This window comes from Armigeres subalbatus, unplaced genomic scaffold (genome assembly GCF_024139115.2).
Source record: "Armigeres subalbatus isolate Guangzhou_Male unplaced genomic scaffold, GZ_Asu_2 Contig274, whole genome shotgun sequence".
Lineage (NCBI taxonomy): Eukaryota > Metazoa > Arthropoda > Insecta > Diptera > Culicidae > Armigeres > Armigeres subalbatus.
The window spans coordinates 1,212,868-1,234,579 of record NW_026943013.1 but is presented as its reverse complement, the minus strand read 5'-3'; the positions used below and the strand labels follow the sequence as shown (position 1 = coordinate 1,234,579).

At 40.6% G+C, this 21,712-nt stretch overlaps 1 protein-coding gene across 2 annotated transcripts in view; it reads right to left on the bottom strand.

Moving 5' to 3' along the window:
• Positions 1 to 20,839, bottom strand: part of LOC134203866 (cell death abnormality protein 1-like) — a 32,860-nt gene extending 12,021 nt beyond the window's left edge. The window contains exons 1-2 of one of the 2 annotated variants that reach the window (XM_062678704.1): positions 19,358 to 19,473; positions 19,163 to 19,280 (exon numbers count right to left, since the gene is read on the bottom strand). In XM_062678704.1, the coding sequence (XP_062534688.1) occupies positions 19,163 to 19,280; positions 19,358 to 19,428 (189 nt within the window). In that variant the 5' untranslated portion in view covers positions 19,429 to 19,473. Of the gene's footprint in view, positions 1 to 19,162; positions 19,281 to 19,357; positions 19,474 to 20,629 lie in introns of those variants that run through there. The other variant, XM_062678702.1, reaches the window with a different exon arrangement.
• Between the last annotated feature and the right edge of the window lie 873 nt (positions 20,840 to 21,712).

Genomic DNA, 21,712 nt, shown 5'->3' with positions numbered 1-21,712 from the left:
TAGAGATACGTAGATCAGCCGTGAGTAAGATGCGCGGCTACAAAGCAAGACCATGCTGAGGGTGGCTGGGTTCGATTCAAGGTGCCGGTCTAGGCAATTTTAGGTTTGGAAATTGTCTTGACTTCCCTGGGCATAAAAGTATCATCGTGTTAGCCTCATGATATACGAATGCAAAAATGGTAACTTGGCTTAGAAACCTCGCAGTTGATAACTGTGGAAGTGCTTAATGAAAACTAAGCTGCGAGGCGGCTCTGTCCCAGTTTGGGGGTGTAATGCCAATAAGAAGAAGAAGAAAAAGAAGATCATATTTAATTTACAGATAAAGATCTTGATTAGAGATGGGCAAAACGGATCACCTGTCATAAGACGAGTTTATACAATCCCATTGAATTCAATGGGATTGTATAAACTCGTTTTATGACAGGTGAAAACATTCCACTAAAAAGCTCAAAATAATTTTCTTATCAAAACGGATCACTTTGATGAACGGATCAGATCTGGGTCATTTATTCTAATGATCCGGATCTTTCAACCGGATCGGATCCTTAGAACAAAACGTAAGGAGAATGCAAAAAGCTGAAATCTTCGTCATTCTGGCTCACACTTTTGAACCGTACTGATAATAACTTTACCCTGTCTTGTTTACAAGCGTATGGATTACAAAGAATGAACTTTTTATTTTATTATTTCCTTACAAATGGTCAAATAATTTGCTGATCTGGTGAACCGGATCTTTTAAAAAATGATCCACGAATCATTCACTCACTTTAGAGATCCGGATCATTTGACCGGTTCCGGATCTGAACGCCCATCTCTAATCTTGATCATCCAAGAAGCCTGAAGTAAGACCTCAAAGGTCTTATGCTAATCGGACTGTTTTAAATATGATACAAACTCCTTTTGACGTATATAATAGAAAGTGTCAAAGGCATAGTTATTTGGCCATCTGAGAAATCTCTGGAGTAAGGACCCAAAATCTACACGAGTAACCAAAGATCAATCGGGCTGTTTTAAATATGGTACGTGCCATTTTTGATGTATAGAATACAATGTTCCAACGACATTGGTTTTCAGTTATCCAACAAATCGCAGGAGTGAGGCCTACAGGTCTTCACGAGTAACCAAAGATCAATCGAACTTTCCCAACTATGGTACATGTCAATTAATATAAAACGGCAATCCCGAGTCCCCTAACAGCTGTTCGATGGCTATGTAGTGGCTGATTGGTCTGGAAAGTCGCTCCAGAAAAGATCGCGGTAGCGGTGCCAACATACCCCCTCCCCGTATCTCGGGTATTACCAGCACCGCTAGTTTTGTCACCGGCCTCCTCAACTTACCCTTAACCGTTTTGTTATCGCTTGACAAATTTGACCGTCCACCCCCGGATAGACCCCCATCACGATGCCTCAAATCCAACTTTTCCGCACCGCGTCCGCGATGCAAACAAGGTCGTCACGGGACCATGCCATTTTTCCCGCCAGTTGATCGATGGCAAATATTCAGACACCCACCGTGTCCACAGTTTGTCCGCCTTGACTCGTTTGTGAAACGGCATGTTTCATATTAATTGTTCCGTCGTCTCCGCGGACGAAATGATTCTGCGTCAACGTGTTTCCTGCCTCTGATTCTATAATAGCTGCCAGACCTTGATAATAGAATGCCCATCGTTAAATACCGTCAACGCCGTATTAACTGAGCATACAAGCCGTTTCCAGATGCCGCCCATGTGCGAAGTACTATGTGGATCGATATCCAGGTAGGCTTTGTAATCCTCTAATTTTTCCTCGCATTCTTTGCCGATATGTAGAACCACGAACCGACGCTGACGGCAGAGAATCCACTATAACATTTTTTTTTCGAATTGGCCTATGTAAAACGCTCCTCGATACTCCGGATCCACTTCGAGCCGTTGCAATTCTTGTGGACCGGGAATGCAGCACGAAGCAAATCTACATCTAGTCGTCTGTTGGTGGACATAACTTTTCGATGCTCGCACGGTCGGGAAACTGATGCTGTCAACGCAATCACTTTGCTATCAACCACTAGCGGCGGCATACCCTTTATCTTAGAGGTCTACCAATTAAGGATTTCGAGAATGTTACTCCAAAGCTTTTGATTGGTCTTGACAACCTGAAGCTCGCAATACCGCTAAAGATACGCGAAGGAGGTTGGGGCCACCCCATAGCAGCCAAATGCCGTCTCGGCTGGAGCATCTACGAACCAAATGGTTTAGAATTACATGTCATTGGATAATGTCGGAATAATCTCCCCAACAGCACATCTTGAGTCTGAAGAAGAGAAACGTGCACGAGAAATGCTTGATAAGACAACTCGAATGGTATCTTCTGGTTTCGAAACCGGACTCCCCGGAAAACAGACATCGTGAATCTCCCGCAGAGTTATGCTATGGCCTATAGAAGACTATGTAGCCTCGAGAGAAAATTATGTAAGGATGAAAATCTTTACGAGAGTGTACTTAGAATAATTCGCTATTATGAGGAAAAACAGTATGCTGAACAGAACATGAACTTATTACTACGAAACCGGAAAAATGCTGGTACCTCCCAATCGGCGTGGTCATCAACCCTAAAGAGAACAAGGTTCAATTGATAATGGATGCAAGAGCAACTGTGGATGGTGTTTCGTTCGACTCTCTTCTGTTGAGAGGTCCAGATATGTTGACGTTTCAGTTTCAATACGCTATAGCGGCTGATTTAAAGGAAATGTTCTACCGTATCAGAATTCAGGAAATGGACAAACAATTCCAACGTTTCGTCTGGCGAGATCGACCGGAACTGAAGCCCTCCACATTTGTTATGGACGTTGCAATCTTCGGATCAATATGTTCACCAAGCTCGGCCCAATATGGAAAGAACCGCATCGCGTAAGAGTTTATGGAAGAGAACCCTAAGGCAGCGGATGCAATTATTCGTCATCACTATGTTGACGAATACCTTGACAGTTTTGGAACGAAGGAGGAAGCAATCATAATCGGCCGACAAGTTGAAGAGATTCATGAAAGAGGTGGGTTTGAAATTCGCAACTTTCTGTCAAACACGGCCGATATTGCAAATAGTATTGGAGCCCAGTCAGCGTCTATGGAGAAGGTCCAAACAGGAATGGAAGAGTTTTCCCTATCCGTCCTAAGAATGAAATGGATACCAACTAGTGACTATTTCACATTTTCATTCGAGATACGAGAGAATCTAAATCGCGTATTATCTGAAGCTCATATTCACACAAATCGGGAAGTGCTGCGGGTCGTCATGAGTCCTTTCGACCCGCTAGGCCTAATCACGTTCTTTTTAATCCACGGTAGAATCCTTATTTAAGATATACGGGTTCCTGGTATTGAATGGGATGACAATATCAGTAAAGAGCTAAATGAACGATAAACAATATGGTGTGGGCATCTCCAGCAGTTAGGCTCACTTCGTATTCCACGTTGTTACTTCGTCGGTGGTACACTAAAAACATATTCCACGCTGCAAATCCACGTTTTTGTGGACGCTAGCAAATCAGCTTATGCTGGCGTAAAATACTTTCGCATGGAAACCTCAACAGATGTTGCCTTGGTATCAGCGAAGTCGAAGGTGGCACCGCTGAAGATGTTGTCCATTCCGCGCTTGAAGCTCCAAGCCGCTGTATTAGGCACACGGTTGATGAACAGTGTCATCAGAATGCACGATATTTTTGTAAAGAAGCTCATTCTATGGACCGACTCTCGAACAGTACTGGCTTGGATTAATTCCGATCATCGCAAGTATCATCATTTCGTAGGCTGTTGTGTAGCGGAAATATTATCATCGACTGAAGGAAATGAATGGCGGTGGATTCCCATCAAATCAAATGTAGCGGGCCTTGCAATGAAGTGGGGAATGGGTATTAGAGTGGGGCGTCATGGTCATTTTTTCAAATCAATGGTTTTTCTAAGCCATTCTGGGTCCTGAACAACTGTGCAGAATTTAGGACCAATCGGTTGCTTCCTCGCTTTCCGCATCGCGTTTGAAGTTTGTATGGAAATTAGTATGGGAGAACGTATATTTATGCATTTCTACTACTAGAGGTTTCAGTTCATCGTAAACCAAGTGGCACATTACGTTAAAGTATAACCCAAAGGATGCCGAAAAAGTTTGCTGAAGAAGGCACGTTGCTGGAACGTCCACGAAAAAAGTTATAACGCTTCGAAGATTGAGTGTTCAAACCATATGCAAAAAATCGTTTATTCTGCCAGCACTGCCGAACTATGTAGACCAATAATTTAACTGAGTGTTATTTCAAAATAATTGATCTTATAGGGCTTTAGAGCTAATGGGAGCTATCCGGAATCATTTCATAAAGAAAAAAAATCCGACAAGAAGGAAGATGGGTTTTGCCCTTCGATATCCATAGGTCGTCCGGTAGTGCTGGCAGAAACATTGATTTCTGGCATATGGTATGAACAATCAATTTTCGAAACGTAATAACATTTTTTGTAGACCCTCTAGCTACGAACCTTCTTCGGCAAAGTCTTTCAGCATCTTCCAGACTATATGCTAACGTATTGAGTCACGTGATTGATGATAAATTGAAGCCGCTAAGAGCAAAAACGTAAAAAAGTACGTTTTTCCATCCTAATCTCCATGTAAATTTAATACGCGATGCGGCATGCGAGGTCGCAACCAATCGAGCCCATATTTTGCACAGTTGATTGGGGTCCCAAAACGATTCAGAAAAACCTTGATCTCACTTGATCGGACGAAGTTTGCGTTTTTCCATACAACTGCGCCCCACTCTAATGGGTATAGGCATGCAAACCGAGAGACAATTATCAACGAGATTTGTTATTTGTTATTTGTTTGTTTATTATCCAACTGACAATGATTGTCTCAATGAATATGACTTATTCTATTCTAAATCTATTTGGTAACGTCCGGCGGTACGGAAAACTTCTAGTAGTCGTTGTCGAAACACGTCAGCAGAAACATTGTAGTCAAAGTAAGAAAAAAAATTATTTAATTGATGGCAGATTGCACGGACGGGCTCGTTCAAAGCATAATTGCTGTTCCTCGATTCCAGAAAAAGAAAGTTACGATGACGAAGCGGTCTATCTGGTGCGTATATTTGAATTTGGGCCAGCAATGCTGGACAATCGATGTCACCTGTGAGCAATTTTCCTGCAAACGTTGCTTGAGCGAATCTTCTTCTGACGTCAAGTGGTTCGATTCTCAAAAGACGACATCGCTCCTCGTACGGTGGCAAATTCCATTGGTCACGCCAACCAATAAAGCGTAGTGCATACCGCACAATTTTTTTTGAACGGCTTCTATTCGAGCAATCCAATTGGCTTGAAAAGGACACCATACAACAGCATTCGATTCCAATAAAGATCTCACAATCGAGCAATAGAGAGACCTGAGGCACATCGGATCCCTGAACTCATCAGCGATTTTGAACATAAAGCCAAGTTGACGATTAGCTCTGGTCACGATATCGTTATAGTGGACACGGAATGTGAGGGCACTGTCCAGAATAACACCAAGGTCCTTAACTTGCTGAACCCGAAGAAGAGTCTGTCCGTTGAGGACGTAGTCGAATGTGAATGGTTGATTTTTCCGATGAAACGAGATAATGTTGCATTTTTCGATACTTAGTCTTAGCAAGTTTCTTGAGCACCACTCAGCAAAGATGTTTACCATGTTTTGTAAATAATAGCAGTCGGAGTAACATTTTACTATTTTGACTATTTTTGTGTCGTCTGCGAATAAGTAGCGGCATCCAGGAGGTAGCAACAGGGAGGCGTCATTTATGAAAATAGAAAATAGAAGAGGCCCAAGATTACTGCCTTGCGGGACTCCAGAATTATTAACAAACAGTTGGGATTCCGAACAACCTATTTTTACGCTGACTGAACGGTTTCGCAAGTAGGATCTAAACCAGTCTACGCTCCTTGAAGATGCTCCGAGTCTCTCCAGTTTGGCAAGCAGAATTCCGTGGTCAACTGTGTCGAACGCTGCCTTCAAATCCATGTATGCAGCATCAACCTGCCAACCTAAGTCCATGCTCCGTAAGCAGGAGGAAGTAAACTGTATCAAATTCGTGGATACAGAACGCTTCAGGTAGAATCCGTGTTGATCTTTGTCGATGTAGTTTTGCAACACCTAAATAGGCTATCATTGACTATTATTTCCAATAACTTGGAGCAAGAGCACATGAAAGTAATCTCCCGATAGTTTGCAATATCACGTTTGTCTCCTTTTTGTGGACCGGAAACATGAAGGAAAATTTCCAGTGTGTCGGGAACTCACTACGCTGAACTGACAGGTTAAATAGCATTGCTAATGGTTGGCTCAAAACGTCTTTGCATAGCTTTAGCACGGATGCTGGTATTCCGTCGGGACCTGGAGCGAACGATAGCTTCAATTTCTGCGTTACTGCTATTACCATGTCAGCTGTAATGCGGGAAGTTCGAAGTTGAAGACATCGCCTGGCATATCAACGATTGCATCGTCCACTTGCACTTCAGATGCGGAAAATGCGTTGAAAACGCGTTGGAAATGACGTGCAAATAGATTGCATTTCTCGCGTTCATTGTTGGCCGTCGTGTCTCCTAGAAACATTGAGCATGGCAGTCCTGATTCTTTCCTCTTCTCGTTCACGAATGACCAGAATCTCTTGGGATTAGCACGAAGACTAGCTTCCGTTCGCTTCACGTACCGATTGTACAGGGAGTGGTTATAGTTACGGTAGCACTGGCTAGCAACATTGAATAATCGTTTGTAATAAGTTGATCGTGAATTACTGTATTTTCGGAGAGCAGCTGATCGTTCTCGCTTTAGTGTCCGTAAACGGGAGTTAGACCATGGCGGTTTTTGTGGAGGTCTGCGAGCTGGTGCAACAAGGAAAATTGCCTCTTCTACCTTGTTACAGAAGTAATCCACAGCGTCGTTGATATGACTGGATGTTTCAATAACTTGCCAATCGATTTCAGAAAGCGCGATGCAGAAAGCGCGATGCGATGCGTGCACTGTAGTCGGTCCGCCGAAAATCCAATGAGTAGTTTTCGGGAGACTGTTCAAACACTATAGGCGAAGGCAAATTTAATGACAAAGTTAGGGCGGGGTGGTCAGCGTCAAGATCTACCAACGACTCAAGTGGCAAGGAAACAGTTGAGCTCGGCAAAGCGTAGTCGTTCACTAAGACGAGATCCAGTAAGCGATCGTTGCGATTCAAGTTGGTATTGATTTGGAAGAACCCGTGCAAGTTGAATCCGTCAAGAAGTGCACAGCAGGCTGCGGGCATGTGCGATTGCATTGGGTCGATGAAAGGTGTACCGTGCGGGACCGAAATCCGTACAGCACCGAAATCCGTCCACCTCATGAGATATCACTAAATTAAAGGAGGTTAAAGGTAATTAATGTAGAAATAATTAATCTTATCCTGTGCAGATACTTGACAGTCAGTTTTTAGGGCATAGAATTGGAAAGAAGGCTTTGAAATTAAAACAACAAAATTCAAAAACAAATCTCCACCCACCATACGTGGAGTTTGTGCCGCCATTTTGTTTTCAAGTGGAGCATGATTACACCAAAATTAACTGTGTTTTAATTGCTAATAGCAAATCATTACATAAGATAAGCGGAATACAAATCGAAGGGATCGCTTCTCAAGGTGCGTATCGAACTATTTACAATGGTAGTTTAGTCAATCAGACTGTTTCAATTGAATTTTTTAGTTAAGAAATAGCTGTACGGATTTTGATACCTTGATTCGAAATCCGTCCACGGTGGACGGATTTCGAGTCAGGAGTAGTTGGTTTAATTCATTATTTTATCATGTTTTTCGTAGTTTTTAATGAGTAAATGTGAAACACTTAAAAAATAGAAGCCTTCATGCTCCTGTGTCAATGACAAACGTTTTATTTACTTTCGATTCCTATTTTCTAATTACTTTTTCATATACTAAGGTGCTTAAGTGTACGGATTTCGATGCCCCACGGTACCATTGTTGGGAAAGCTCCAAAGAAGACCTGCTTGATTATAGTCACCGAACAGAAGAGCAGGAGACTGGAAACCTATTCGAGATGAGATGGATCTCACCGATTCGATGTGCGAGTTGATAATCGTGCAATCGTTCTTTCGGTCGGGAGGCAGGTAAACCACACCGACACTTAGTGTTTTTTGAGGAATTTCAACAACAACCCACAGCTGCTCGAGCGTTTCGGAGATAGGCGTCGGGTCGATGTAGCTGGCCATTTTATTGGAGACAGCAATCAATACTCCTCCACCACGTGACTTGTTACTGTTCAGGTTAGATCGGTCGGTCCTGTAGACGGTGTAAAGTGAACCGAAAAGTTGTGTAGAGTAAATACGATCGTCAAGCCAGGTTTCTGTCAGGACGATCAAATCGTACACTGCCTCCGATACAGACAAAAAGAAGGTATCAATTTTTGTCCTTAGTCCACGCACATTCTGGTAGTAGACTCGAAGAATATTAGATGAGCTTTCGAGTGAGTCGCTAGAAGTTGCAGACTGGAGAGCTTCATAACGGTTGTCAACCAGAAATAAGAGTGGGTTGAGAGACTGATTAACTTCCTGCATATCTGACACGAGTGGTCTTGGATTAGATGGTCGGCGATTCAGCAGGGCGTCCAAAACTGGAACGTGGAGTAATTTCAAGTACCGGATGGTCAATATCACAAATGTACTTGCCTGACGTTGGAGATCGGAGGCCCCCTATACCATTACCAACTTCAGGACTGGGACGATGACGATGAACAAAGGTGTCTGTGGAGAGCGCGACTGAGTTGGCTGGTGCGGGGGCTTCCTCAGTGCAAGATGGAGTGTGTCCCGGATTCATTAAAGTTGCTGCAATACCAGGTACAGTAGTATACTGCATGTTGTCGGTGGTGGTAATACTGGAGCAGCTGAAACTTGTCGAAGAATTAGACGAAGTAATGGTTCTAAAGGACGCATACTTGCCTGGAAGATGTTGTCGGGAGATCCCGTCACCAACCACGACCGAAGGACCAGGACGACTCAGATGGCATGAATTTACGGGAAGCACGACTTGGTCGGGTGGCTCAAGGACTCCCTCAGTACTGTTGGCAATGCGTCCTGGATGTGTACAGCGTGTGGTCGATACAGCAGCAGAGTCTTCTTCAGGCTTAGGATACGCAGAAATCAGTTTACGGCTACGATAGGTGATGCTGCAGCAGGAGAAGGAGCTGGATTGGCGGTGGAAGGTCTCCGAAATTTTTTGGAACCGTAGTCCTCAAACTCCCGGAACATAATTCCTTACGGCCAAGTCGAGGGATCGAGAGCACTATTCTTCAAGGCTTGATCAATGGGCACTATTCTTCAAGGCTGGAGATGCGACAAACGTGTTCAAATCCGAAAATGCGTTCCCCTTATAGCAGAGATGGCAAGAAAATGTACGCAGTGTATAGTATGGAAAGCTGTCCCTAAGTCACCATTAATCCTACTTCGATCCAGTATTGATCAGGCAGGGCCGGAGTAATGTAAAACGGTGGATCGCTCTATTCACCTGTCTCAGCATTCGCGCGGTACACATGGAAATAGTACATAGCCTCTCAACGGAGTCTTGCATTCTGGCTATACGCAGATTCATTACACAACGTGGAGCTCCACCCAAGCAGCACGCGCAACATCTTTCAAATAGGTGTTTGTTCCTAATAAATTGCATTGAAGACACTGGCAATACATCGAGTCACATTGAAGCCACTTTCCAGTTTCAGAAAACCACAATGTTTCATTTCCGTTTAAGTGGCGTCGCAATATTCTACCCATCTGACTTCTTGGGTGGTTTAAAATTCGATCTGTTTCATATCAGAAACAAAACAAATAAGTTGTAGTATAAATAACTCTTCGTCTTCGGTTCATTACTGTTACGACAATGTTTTTGATATGTTGCAAAACTCTTTGAGCTCATGAGCTCATGAGTTTTGGGTAGGGGAACCCACTGCTAGGTAGCAGAGCATGTGTATAAGGAAAATCACCCAATTACGGCATCAAATATTAAAATCTTAAGAAATGTCTCTTCCCCATGGAAACTCGATGTAGCTGAGAGTTTGGAAATCCACCGACAGGTACAAACAGCGCTGTTGAATAAGGATCAGGGAAATGGCAGCTCTTGGCTCTTCAAGTTTCTACCTAAACAATAAAGTAATTTACTGTATAGGTCAATAAAGTAGGCAAATAAGATTAGATTAGGTACCTAGCGTAGTATAAATAGTGTAAGTTGCGATTGTTTTCTTCAAGTCGAGTCAAGTACAAGACACTGAAGACGACCATACAGTTGTGGTCGAAATACGTATCTGCAAAGATAACGAAAATTAACTGGTGGAATTAAATGGACAGTACTTAATTCGTCTTAGACGGTTTAATACATTCCACTAAACGAGCTTAATATATTTTTCCGTTAAGAACCAGCCGGAATGTTCCATTCCACGTTTTTTGCAACACTTACAAATCGCATATGTTGCTTGCAAGTCATACCGCACTGCTTGTATGAAATCCGTTCGAATTGAAACCATCAAACATTTTATGCCAAATGAAAATTAACATAATGTTTCATCAATAAATAGTTTTATCTGTGTTTCTAAAAATCCAGTTTGTGAAAAATGAGCAAGAAAACGAAATGATTTTCTTATACCGAGAAAACGGGATTAGAGTTTGAATGATTCGTGCAGTTCATAAGATTATGGTCACTGGGGGAGACAAAGTTAAATCGCGGCGCAAGTGCGCTGGCCAGCCTGAAAACTGCAATATGAACTAATAGAGTAATGACGATATATGACATTTTGGAACTTAAAATTCAGGATTTTTAAGGGATTTATATTGATTTATTATATTGAATCCTCTAGGATTCCATTCAGGAGAACCCCACAGAAATTACTCCTGCAGCTCTTAAATGAATTCTTTCTGGAGTTCAACCAGGAATGCCTCCTGGAATTTCTGAAGGAGCCATACATGAAGATCTTAGAGAATTTACACATACATTTCTTCTGCAGTTCCTCTACGAATATCTCCTGAAGTTCAGCTAGAAATTCCCCTTGAGGAGCACATAGCAATTTCTACTGCAGTTCCTGCACAATTCCACAATGGCATGGAATTCTTCCAAGAATTCTTTCTCGAATTCCATCAGAAATTCTTTCTGGAGTTCCTACGACAACTCCACCTAGATATTCTTAAGAGTTCCTTCAGAAAATCATGCTAGAACTTCTCCAGTCTCCACTAATTCCTTCTTTGGTTCCATCAGAAATTTCTCCTCTAAATCCAACCTGAATTTTCCAAATTTAAAATATCGCTGCCGAATGATTTTTTTCTCACATTTGTTACTAAAAGTTGTAACAGACGTGAGTTATTCCAAGAATTCATAGAATAAGAATTTCTGAAAGACCCCAGGTAGATTTTTTAAAGGAACTCCAAGAAAAAATCCTGAAAGAACTTCACAAGGAAACCGTGGGAATGCTCCTGAAAAATCAAAGGAGGAATATTTGGAAGGACAACAGGAGGATGTACAACTGTAATTTCTCCAAGAAGAATTTTTGAAGAAACTCCATGAAGGAATCCTAGAGGAGCTCCAAGAAGAATTCTTAAAATTCATCATGAATTTCCCAAGGAATTCATTCTGAATTCGCCCAGGAATTTATTCTGAATTCCCGCAGGAATTTATTCTGAATTCCCCCCGAAATTCATTCTCGAGTCCCCCCAGAAATTCATTCTGAATTCCCCCAGGAATTCATCTTACTTTTACCAGCAATTCATTATGAAATCCCCCAGGAACCCATTCTGAATTCCCCCCCAAGTTCATTCTGTATTCCCTCAAAAATTCATTCTAAATTCCACCGGGAATTTATTCTAAATTCCTCCATGAATTCATACTGAATTCCCCGATGAATAAATTCTGAATTCCCCCATGAATAAATTCTGAATTCCCCCAGGAATCCATTCTGATTTCCCCCAGGAATCCATTCTGAATTCCCTCAGGAATTCATTCCGAATTCCCTCAGGAATTCATTCTTAATTCCCTCAGGAATTCATTTTGAATTCCCCCAGGAATTCATTCATAATTCCCTCAGGAATTCGTTCTGAATTCCTTCTGGAATACATTCTGAATTCTTCCAGGAATTCATTCTGAATTTCCCCAGGAATGAATCGCCTGCTTTGAGCGTGCTTACAGCGGCACACTAGGAGTTAACTTTTGGAAATCAGTATGGCGAAAGGCATCTAATGTTGAATATCTCGAAAATAAGCAACTAAATCGAAAAAATATTTGGTAGGCCTTGTAGCGGACAACTTTCTACATAACTGGTACCAAATAGTTTTTCCTGAAAAGTTCCTGCTGTTGAGGAAACTTGCGTTAGATGTCTTTCGCCATACAAACTTCAGGTGGTTAACTAATGCTGGCTATTTTTACATATACGTTAGCGCCTGGATACGGCAGCGGCTGGTAGGAAACCAACCACCGTATGTGATTCATTCATTCTGAATTCCCTCAGGAATACATTCTGAATTCTCCCAGGAGTTCATTCTGAGCAGCACCAGGAATTCCCTCAGTAATTCCCTCAGTAATTAAATCTGAATTCCTCTAGGAATTCATTCTGAATTCCCTAAGAATTCATTCAGAATCCCCTTAGGAATCCATTCTGAATTCCCCCAGGAATATATTCGAAATTCCACCAGGATTTATTTTGAATTCATTTTAAATTCCCCCAGGAATTCATTCAGTCAAAACGATTAATGCAAAAGATGGCGTTTTTACAATGGTAGTAATATCAAAATTTCATCACTATAAAACTACTAATTAGTGGAAACAAAGTGCGGAAAATAATCTTCTTACCTCATACTTTATTCCTTATCACTACTTTCTTCTAAAACACCACCATTTTGTATAAATTTGCAAAATACTTGATTTTCCTGTACATTTTATTGATTACCATTCTTCCAAGAGCTCATGGTGAAAATTGTGAAAATCTCAAAACATAGAGTAGCAAGTTTAACAACACGGATAGAAACGCCAGTAAGCCACTCAGTGACGAGTACCGTAAACATTGTGCACGGGAGATTGTTGTATACACATTTTACGGCTGCTGCACCCTGGAAGCAAATGTCATTGAAGTAAACAGTCGGTCCCTCATTCACCCAGGAATTCATTCTGATTTCTCCCAGGAATTTATTCTGAATTATTGCGAGAGTTCATTCTGAATTATTCTAAGAATTCATTCTAAATTCCCCCAGGAATTCATTCAGAATTCCCCCAGAGATTCATTCCGAATTCCTCCAGGAATTCATTTTAAATTCCCCAAGGAATTCAGTTCAAATTCCCCCAGGAATTCATTTTAAATTTCCCTAGGAATTTATTCTAAATTCCTTCAAGGATTAATTCTGAATTCTCTCAGGGATTCACTCTGAATTCCCCCAGGAATTCATTCTGAATTCCCCCAGGAATTCATTCTGAATTCCCCCAGGAATTCATTCTGAATTCCCCCAGGCATTCATTCTGAATTCCCCAGGAATTCATTCTGAATTTCAGGAATTCATTCTGAATTTCAGGAATTCATTCTGAATTTCCAGGAATTCATTCTGAATTCCCCAGGAATTCATTCTGAATTCCCCAGGAATTCATTCTGAATTTCAGGAATTCATTCTGAATTCCCCAGAATTCATTCTGAATTCCCCAGGAATTCATTCTGAATTTCAGGAATTCATTCTGAATTCCCCAGGAATTCATTCTGAATTTCAGGAATTCATTCTGAATTCCCAGGAATTCATTCTGAATTCCCAGGAATTCATTCTGAATTCCCCAGGAATTCATTCTGAATTCCCAGGAATTCATTCTGAATTCCCCAGGAATTCATTCTGAATTTCAGGAATTCATTCTGAATTCCCCAGGAATTCATTCTGAATTCCCAGAATTCATTCTGAATTCCCCAGGAATTCATTCTGAATTCCCCAGGAATTCATTCTGAATTCCCAGGAATTCATTCGGAATTTCAGGAATTCATCCTGAATTCCACCAGGAATTCATCCTGAATTCCACCAGGAATTTATCCTGAATTTTCCCAGGAACTCATTCTGAATACCCCCAGGAATTCATTCTGAATTTCCCCAGGAATTCATTCTGAATTCCCCCCCGGAATTCATTCTGAATTCCCCCAGGAATTCATTCTGAATTCCACTCAGAATTCATCCTGAATTCCACCCAGAATTCATTCTGAATTCCCCAGGAATTCATTCTGAATTCCCAAGATTCATTCAATTCCCCAGGAATTCATTCTGAATTCCCCAGGAATTCATTCTGAATTCCCCAGGAATTCATTCTGAATTTCAGGAATTCATTCTGAATTCCCCAGGAATTCATTCTGAATTCCCCAGAATTCATTCTGAATTCCCCAGGAATTCATTCTGAATTCCCAGGAATTCATTCTGAATTCCCAGAATTCATTCTGAATTCCCAGGAATTCATTCTGAATTCCCCAGGAATTCATTCTGAATTCCCAGGAATTCATTCTGAATTCCCAGGAATTCATTCTGAATTCCCCAGGAATTCATTCTGAATTCCCCAGGAATTCATTCTGAATTCCCCAGAATTCATTCTGAATTCCCCAGGAATTCATTCTGAATTCCCCAGGAATTCATTCTGAATTTCAGGAATTCATTCTGAATTCCCCAGGAATTCATTCTGAATTCCCCAGGAATTCATTCTGAATTCCCCAGGAATTCATTCTGAATTCCCCAGAATTCATTCTGAATTCCCCAGGAATCCATTCTGAATTCTCCCAGGAATTCATTTTGAATTCGCTCAAGAATTCATTCTGAATTTACCGAAGAATTCATTCAGAATTCGCCCAGGAGTTCAATCTGAATTCGCCCAGGAATTCATCCTGAATTCGTCCAGGAATTCATTCTGAATTCGCCCAGGAATTCATCCTGAATTCGTTCAGGAATTCATTCTGAATCCCCCCAGAAATTCATTCTGAATTCCCCCAGGAATTCATTCTGAATTCCCCCCGGAATTCATTCTGAATTCCCCCCGGAATTCATTCTGAATTCCCCCCGGAATTCATTCTGAATTCCCCCCGGAATTCATTCTGAATTCCCCCAGGAATTCATTTTGAATTCCTCAGGAATTCATTCTGAATTCCCCAGGAATTCATTCTGAATTCCCCAGGAATTCATTCTGAATTCCCCAGGAATTCATTCTGAAATCCCCAGGAATTCATTCTGAATTCCCCAGGAATTCATTCTAAATTCCCCCAGGAATTCATTCTGAATTCCCCAGGTATTCATTCTGAATTCCCCAGAATTCATTCTGAATTCCCCAGGAATTCATTCTGAATTCTCCCGAGGAATTCATTCTGAATTCCTCCAGGAATTCATTCTGAATTCCCCCCAGGAATTCATTCTGAATTCCCCCCAGGGATTCATTCTGAATTCCCCCCAGGTATTCATTCTGAATTCCCCCCAGGTATTCATTCTGAATTCCCCCCAGGAATTCATTCTGAATTCCCCAGGAATTCATTCTGAATTCCCCCAGGAATTCATTCTGAATTCCCCCAGGAATTCATTCTGAATTCCCCCAGGAATTCATTCTGAATTCCCCCAGGAATTCATTCTGAATTCCCCCAGGAATTCATTCTGAATTCCTCCAGGAATTCATTCTGAATTCCCCCAGGAATTCATTCTGAATTCCCCCAGGAATTCATTCTGAATTCCCCCAGGAATTCATTCTGAATTCCCCCAGGAATTCATTCTGAATTCCCCCAGGAATTCATTCTGAATTCCCCCAGGAATTCATTCTGAATTCCCCCAGGAATTCATTCTGAATTCCCCCAGGAATTCATTCTGAATTCCCCCAGGAATTCATTCTGAATTCCTCCAGGAATTCATTCTGAATTCCTCCAGGAATTCATTCTGAATTCCTCCAGGAATTCATTCTGAATTCCTCCAGGAATTCATTCTGAATTCCTCCAGGAATTCATTCTGAATTCCTCAGAGAATTCATTCTGAATTCCTCAGAGATTTCATTCTGAATTCCCTTAGGAATTCATTCTGAATTCCCTTAGGAATTCATTCTGAATATCCTTAGGAATTCATTCTGAATTCCCTTAGGAATTCATTCTGAATTCCCCCAGGAATTCATTCTGAATTCCCCCAGGAATTCATTCTGAATTCCCCCAGGAATTCATTCTGAATTCCTCAGAGAATTCATTCTGAATTCCCAGGAATTCATTCTGAATTCCCCAGGAATTCATTCTGAATTCCCCAGAATTCATTCTGAATTCCCCAGGAATTCATTCTGAATTCCCCAGGAATTCATTCTGGATTCCCCAGGAATTCATTCTGGATACCCCAGGAATTCATTCTGAATTCCCCAGGAATTCATTCTGAATTCCCCAGGAATTCATTCTGAATTCCCCAGGAATTCATTCTGAATTCCCAGGAATTCATTCTGAATTCCCAGGAATTCATTCTGAATTCCCCAGGAATTCATTCTGAATTTCAGGAATTCATTCTGAATTCCCCAGGAATTCATTCTGAATTCCCCAGGAATTCATTCTGAATTCCCCAGGAATTCATTCTGAATTCCCCAGAATTCATTCTGAATTCCAGGAATTCATTCTGAATTCCCCCAGGAATTCATTCTGTATTCCCCCAGGGTTCCCTGAGAGTTCCTCCTGGAACTGCTATAGTAGTTATTCTTGGACTTTCTCCAAAAATTCCTACTGGAATTTCTGAAGAAACTTCTCATGGGAATCCTCTTGGAATTTCTTTTGAAATTGCTGCAGGTATTCTCATATTTTTCCTGGAATACCTTCAGGTATTGATCAACGAGTTCCTGCGATAATTACTTCAGCAATATCTTCCAGGAATTCCTTTTAGAATTCTACTAGGTTTCAGGAACATCACTGAAAATCCTTCTGAAACTTCAATGGTAATCTTTCGAAAAATTCAACTGAAAACTCTTTAGGATCTTCACTGGAAGCTCATCCTGTCTCAATAGAATAAATTCCCAAATATTTCAAAAGCAACAACCTCAGATCATCAGAACAAACAATAAACTCGCTAAAATTCTAGAAGAAACTCCTCGGCCCTTAGAATTTACCCAGAAGTTAAGTCGTTAATTTTATAAAATTACGGATTTCCGAGAATTCTTGTAGAAGTTTTTTGAATTTGGCTTTTTCCATGTTTACAGAAGAAGCAATGCAAAGTTGAATAGCATGGTGAACTAATTTTGTACTTACTTTGTACAATTTCAATTATATTATTCACTTTTTCGTCGGTTGTTTGGTATCATATTGTACTCATTCAAAATTTTTTTTTTCTGCATAATAAAGAAGGATCCATAACGTATATCACGCGGATATTGGCAATATTCAAACCGCCGCCGCACAGTGGCTAAAATCGCGCGCCGCTTTCCTTCGTAACAATCTTTGCATTGAACATCTAAAATACTTTTAGAAAGGCTTTGGGCTTTGTTATGGAAGGATTCTGGATTGAATGTTTCGGAATTTTAGTTTCCGCATATTCTTCGAATGCAAAATAATCCTTAGATTTTCATGGCTGAACTATGATTCATCCAAACGTTTCTCCAGCTCCATATAATTTTGCATACAAGCAGTGTGGTACGACTTGCATGCAACATGCTGGATGGCCATAAACAGACTGCGTGAAGCGTGGAACGGAACTATCCGGCTGGTTCTCAGTGCTCGTTACTTGAAAATGTAGTCTGTCTTCAGTAGCCGATTTTGGGCATCCCAAAGATTGTTCTGTGAAAAAATCAAGAGATTTGGTTGAAAAACGGCAGAGATCTGGGTGCTCAAAGTTGCCGTTCCACGTTTTTGCGAGCTTGGTACTTTACGTTGCAAATCTTGTCTCGGTACTTATAGTGTTAACAGTCATAAATCGAACTAAAACTTCTATCTAAGAGAGGAAACTGTGTGAAGTAGAAAACTGAAGATTTATAAGTAACTTTTATCTCGTTAAAACTAATAAGCCTTTCCCAATGTCAAAATATATTGTGATTAAAGTTGCCCTGAAACCACGGTTCCGCTACTAAAGAAATCAGTCCGAACAAAATACATTCACTTGAACATAGTTTTTAAGGACATTTTATTCCTCATCATATTTGCTGATACATTCGAGGATACGCATTCCAGAACAATTTGGATAGCCTAAGACTACTAGTTTTGGCAGGATCTAGTGAAATAACATTATTTTATGAGTAAGATCCGCGTTAAAAAAAGTCGTCATGAATGGGATAACACAAATAAGAATTTAATTACATCCGACAAATATAAATACCACAAGATAAGAAACTTTTGTGCAAATCTTGGCATTCATTCAACGGTAGAGTCCAGGTTTTCATCAAATTTCTGTTCTATTGAGAGATTAACTAAAAATCACTCGTAGAGACACATTTATTTGATAAGAAGATTAAATTAGATGCATGCTTCCACTGATACCGTTTTGGTAAATATATTAAGCACTTATGCACATGTATGGCGTCAAGGAACTCCAGAGCACAGAAATCGAAAGATAATAATTATTATACCTGCATTTAGAAACTACAACATGTATCTTTCATATAAGCATGAATTGCATTTTAGTCAAAATTTAAAATAATAAACTGGGTTACTTCACCCAAACATGGCGTCGAATGTTGATTACTAATTATCAAAGAACTTTCCTTGTTAGTCAGTTTGGATTATTTCGAACTGATGAGTCATAGAAGAAAAAAAACCGCGACAAGAATAACTCACTATGCATCGAACAATGATAACGTTCTACCATGCAATATTTTATATAAATCTCCAAACTTAACACCAAGTTTAATGAGGTCTCCATTCAACTCAGATAAGTTTTGATCTCGCTTTTGTTATAATTTAAACTAAATCTAAACAAAATGTGATCTCTATCAAGAACGTTTTTTACAGATTGCAAAGAACTGTTAGCTATGTGATGAAAGTCGCAACACAGTTTTACTTCCCACCATAGAGAGTAGTGGGCGTGAGTAAAAAATTTTCGTCTTAAAAACGCAAAAACTACACCGAGGAATAAAGTCAGGCCCATTGTAATAAGAGCAAAGAACATAACCTTCCGCAACCCGGTACACGCAGCATAGTATACTGAATTTGGAGACATTTTATCATACTCACAAAACAATTATTGGTTTGGTAGTCGACTTTAACTTGCAAAGTCTTCCTTCCGAAGCAGTTGTATTCAGGTCTGACATATTTCCAACTATCGACGGGTATCGACTTCACGAATGGTTTTCTGTGGTACACAAAGAAAGTGATTATTAAACATATCCCTTAATTCTTTTGTCTACTAATTTAGTGACTGATAATTACAATTCCTCTGTTAAACACCGCTGGGAGGAGGCAGCATCAATCAAAAACACCCAAATTAGAACAAAAATCATGATCACCCGGTTAATGTTTAGATATTGCAGCGCTTCACTACGAACAAACAGATGCACCAGACTAGAACGTGAAGAAAAAAAAATTATCGGTGCTTTCGAGAAATGATGCTGGCCAGCTGAAGCCCTCCGTTGATAAGCGGTGAGACGCGCGGATGCATAACAATATCATACCAAAAGTAGCTGGACTCGACTCTCGGACTGATGTAATTATTTTTTATTTATAGTCATTTCTAGTCTTTCCCAACCATTGTCATTTTTAAATAGAAACCTGGCAAAAAATCTTGCAACTCTAGATGTGCACAATGAAAGCATGCTGCGATGCTGCCATGCTCCAATCGGGGGTGCAGTGTCAGAAATGAATAAGAAGTTGACCCAGAATATCGCATTTACTTTTACTCACGTACGACTTCTTATTAGAAGGGATTTGAATCATTTGTTTGAGAAAGTATGTAAGTCCGATCATCCGAATTTCCAGAAAACAAAATCCTTACCAATAGGGAAGAGTTCAAAAATTACGAACAACCCTAATTCCACAATCCATTGAAGTATGTTTTGTAACAGTATTACAAAAGGCACGAATTGAAAAAAAAAATCAGTTTTAAACAGTTTTAAACAAATGCAGAACGAGAAGTAGTTGAAGTTTCTCATGACACATCTTGAACCGGCAGCTCGTTCCGAGTCGAGAGGCGCAATGCCGAAATGTTTTGGCATTTAATGGATGTGATGTATGTCTCTTGTTCGAGCATTAATACTTTGGTGTATTGTGAATTTAGGGATAGGATTATTGTGTGTTGATCAAAGAAATCGATGTTATTCGATGTTTTGTCTTTTTTTAATTTGGCATGAAGATTCACAAAATTCAAGAATGAGATTTATGCCAAGAATGTCATTTGCGCAGTTTCTCAAACAAACGTCTCGTTTACACACTGCAGCAACAAACGATAACGTCGTCGGGTGTCTTAAAACTGCGAGAACGAGACCCCACTGACGTCATAACTAGAATTTCTTCTTCTTATTGGCATAACTAGAACTATCGCTACTAAATTCAAAATGTGATGTCATGGTATTGCGCTTGCCTGGTTTTGATAAAAAAAAAAGATGCAGAGTCTTCCAGAAACTAACTACACGTCAAGACGAAGAAAGCAAATTACTCATCGGCACAATTATAACAAACATTTAATTATAGCTCATGAATACTCACAATGCATTTGTTGGTCACATAATTGACATTGATATTCATTTTTTTCGGGACAACGCAAGTGTAACCAACTTCCACGGTTTTGGTTTTGTTCACTGGGATTGACCTGCTAAATGGTTCTCGTTGTTCTTCGTTACACATTTCACCTGCAATGACGTTGAAACTCATTACACATATCACCACTATTTCAAGTTGCATTTTTGTGGTGACAGGTTGCTATCTTCTCTAGGATTGAAAAAGTACTAACAAGCATCTATGAACAGCGGATCGAAGCTTAGTCTGGAGCAGTCATCTTTTCCGGTCCATTTAGCTTTATTGGAACACGTACATTTAACTCTGCAACGAGTCGCGATACGTTGATAACGTATTGAGATGCCACAAAGGCGCATCATATTGTTTTACTTTGCCAAGAAAATCAAATCCAATGAGGATGAGTGAAAGGTAAAACACGATATCAATCTATATTTAGAACAAAAACGCTTATAAGGAGTATGCTCTGGGTCATGCAACTCAGACCTATAGTAGGAAGGAAACTTCGCTTTTGGGTGATAGCTTTCAAAGCCATAATTCAAGACAAAAGCTTCAAACGCGGGAATTTTTCGCCGTGCCTTCTCGATTGCGACAACAAAAATCACACTGCTAGTCGCAAAAGCTACTCAGCCGCCCGAAACCACCGGAAAAGAAGATCCGTAAGTATTTAATCCAATCTACGAATAAAGGAACCCGCGCCTTCACTCGGGGTCGCCGGGCGAAACTTTTGCTACCCTCCTTCCAGCCAGCAGCGGAGGTAATGGGGATAGTGCGGAGTGCTAAAATTATATTCGGGCTGGTGATTTCGCTTCTTTCATGGCCAATGTGCAAAGGAAAATCCCAACAGCACAAAAAAAAAAGAGTGACTGAAAGTGAAAGTCCTTTGCGGGAAATGGGTGCAGAAGGAAATGCGAACAAACGAATCGTAATTAAAAAAGTCTGTTTCTTATATTAATCTTTTTGGTTCGTTCGTTCTACCACCTCGGCTGAGGGGTTAACTCTCGGTCGGTTGGTTGAGATTCGTCTAGAACCCGATCCTTTTAAGCAACTGCTTGT